The following is a 3,109-nucleotide window of genomic DNA, read 5'->3' on the forward strand; positions in this document are numbered from 1 at the left end:
CGTCATGTAGAAATGCATATAACAACTCTAATAGCGACGATCATAACGACGTTTTTATTGCGACGCTTGTAACAACGTCAAAAGATAAAAAAACCCATCGTATTTTCGTCGCTACAACCGTCACAAGTACACATAACCTCTTGTAGTGGATAGAGTTCCAAATATGTTCAGTGTGATGCAAGAAAGAGTATTTTTGCTTCCATGTATATGTCACATGGATTTAACATGCAAAAGGATATTTTTTAACGCCAAATTTGTTCTCTTTTTAACGGAGAGGTATGTCATACAACGAACTTCAGAAAGAACTTTAGAAATTTAGAGGTTGCCCAAACGCGCCACTTTAAGGGAAATCGGACAGTGCGTCGCAGAAGTATTCATCCGAAATGTCCTACAAATTGACGGAGATGTCTTTCAAGAAGTCTAGAAGCTGCAGAAGGGAGCTTCCTGGAATCAGAACCCGGGGAGGATTAAGTGACGTCTGCTCTACGGCAGACCCAGAGAACGAACTATTTTCATATGTGGGATTATTGTTGACCTGGTTGCTAGCTGCTGTATTGCTGGAGAAGATGGGGAACACGTAAGTTTGGTTGAAGGGTTGAGAACACTGTGGACAGTAAGCGGCCATGTCCTCTACTTCTGCACTACCTGCAGAAGATCCTCCTTCACGTAGACAATGAGCAGCCTTGGAACTTTCTAGAGCATTCTGCAGAGTACGGACAACGGGGGAGTCTGCGTTGAGCCCCCCCTCAGCAAAGAAGCACAAAAACTGCAGCGGCATGCCAAACAGAATGAGGTCCAGCTCCTCGTCGGTGGTGCAGCCTTCTAGCATGGTTGCAAAGCGGGAAGCCGCAATGGACGCAGTATCAGGGTGTCCTCTAATGGTGAAGGCACCTCGGTATATTTTGATGAGACGACCCGGCTCCTCGTTCACCGGAGAGAATGCAATGGGGCCGCCAAGGCTCAAGCTCCGATCTCGAACGGAGACGGGAAGCTGAAGCAGGCGTTGCAGACGAGGCGAGGGCGTCGGCAGGAGCGATGAGATACAAGTCCAACAGAAGACGTGGCCACAGCCGGCCAAAGCCACTGGAAGGAGGGCCTCCGGCGCTTTGCATCGGCCGCAAGATATACTGCCGTTGTGGGCCAGAGAGATGCTAAAATGTCCCACTATGTTAATACTCTGTCGAGCCGGACGTTGATTCGGTAAATTTGTGACAGTGTAGGTGAGCTTGCGATAGAACTGTGCGCTGCGGCAAGAGGGGCAGCTGGAGTCATTGGCAGAGTGGTAGAACCAGTGTCTCAAGCACCTGTCGCAAAACACGTGGCCGCACTTCGTCAGCACTGCTATATTGTCTGCAGGCATCGACGTTACCTGTTCCCAGCAGATTGCGCAAACAAAGCCCTCGATAGTATTAATTTGTTGCTACTGCTGGCTGACTGCCCGCCCTAAAACATGTTTTGTACAACGGGCCGTCTTAAAGGATGTCGGGGGCTTTATGGCCCTAGGTTATAAGATTTTTTTATTTTTTATTTTGGGGTAAAGTAGAATTGGATTAAAGAGAAAAGGAATACAATGGACCCACAAAGAAAGCAAAAGGGTGACTTAACCCTTTTGCTTTGGGTCTTGTGATCTCCGCAGCTCAGATGCTCTTTGAGTGGCTCCACTTTGGATAAGAAAGCTTGCACGTATAAAATTTCTTTCCTAGCTTACTGAGAGTTCCTTCACATTGCCTTTGTATCTTGAAATTCAAATCTCCCTGACAATTCATGTACTTGCCTGCTATTTGTTATTACTTTAAGGAAGGGTTTTGTCAGGGTAGGGATATGGTCCTTATCACTAGAATCCAACAATTGCATGGAGACCAGGAGCTGGATTGCCAAGGAATGAAAATTAAGGGTTCGTTCCTAATAGTCAAGGGTCGGGGGGAGGGGGCAATACTAAGCCACAATCAAATTGGCAACTATTCTTGACAATGGTTCTCTAACAATCCTTGATACGTGCAACCTACATAGTCTAGATGGATTCCAGGGGCTAACACAGTGGCTAGGTAGCGATGGAGGAGAAGCAAGATTACAAGCACTAAGATGTCTGCAACACAAAGATTTGCCTTTGCTGATTTAGATGTCTACGATTGACATACAATGCAATAAATTCTTCATGTTGATCTAGACACGCACCAATGGTGGTGCTGAAAATTACATCCACTCATAAACAGTAGATGGGGGATTAGGATGTATTGCCTCTACACCCCCAACTACCTTGACGGTTGTGATACCCCTTTCTTTGTCGATGGGTGCACCTATGTTCTATTGAAAGGCTTGGCCCTTTTGATTATGTTAATATATCTAGGTTGTCTACCCAAAATAATGCAACAAGCTATCATACTAGGATTAGCCTCTCCCTCTCCCTTTTGGTATGAAAAAAATGTTCCTAATATGGGAATTTCCCCACTACAGTTCAAAACGAGACATTTTAAAACAATAAGAAAGGTTCCTTTCTCGGGGCGGGGAGAGGGGGTCACTATGTATACATTGTGTGTATCATGTACGTTCAAGGACTATTTTTAAAACCCTTTATCTATAAATTTTTGACAAATAAAATACACCCTTTTTTAATTTAATCTATAAATCTTCTTTCGAATTCCATTTTATGACACCCTTCTATATGAGAAAAAATATATTTAATAACTCCTTCTGCTCCACTCACATAATGGTCACATAATTATTAACTGACTCCCCCCTCCCGCCCCCGCCCCCGTCCCCATCGATGTTCCTTTGTTAGTGTTGGAACTCACTTTTGTTGCATGCAATGGCCAGATAACTCTCAAATTTAACCTTTCTTGCATTGCTATCTATCTCTGCTTTTTTTGAGACACTTTACTTCTTTATTGGTGAATTTCTCTTTTTTCCATGCAAAAAGTTTTTTGAACCTTCAAACCTTTCAACCGTACAAAGACAACATCTTTCTTTTTTCAAAGCTCACAATTTGTGAGTGGAATGTATTAAGCACACCATAAAATTTACAAGACAACCTCAAGCTCGCATCGAGTCTTGAGGTGTCAGAGATTAGAACCTGGATGTCTACCGCCTCTCATTGAGGCTAATCATAACC

At 44.0% G+C, this 3,109-nt stretch overlaps 1 protein-coding gene across 1 annotated transcript; it reads right to left on the reverse strand.

Moving 5' to 3' along the window:
* Positions 1-388: 388 nt before the first annotated feature.
* On the reverse strand, positions 389-1,360 carry LOC147441972 (uncharacterized). The gene has a single exon (XM_086529884.1). The coding sequence runs from the start codon at positions 1,358-1,360 to the stop codon at positions 389-391; it is 972 nt and encodes a 323-aa protein (XP_086386010.1).
* Positions 1,361-3,109: the final 1,749 nt, after the last annotated feature.

This window comes from Adiantum capillus-veneris, chromosome 14 (genome assembly GCF_014529385.1).
Source record: "Adiantum capillus-veneris isolate H3 chromosome 14, ASM1452938v2, whole genome shotgun sequence".
NCBI classification, from domain to species: domain Eukaryota; kingdom Viridiplantae; phylum Streptophyta; class Polypodiopsida; order Polypodiales; family Pteridaceae; genus Adiantum; species Adiantum capillus-veneris.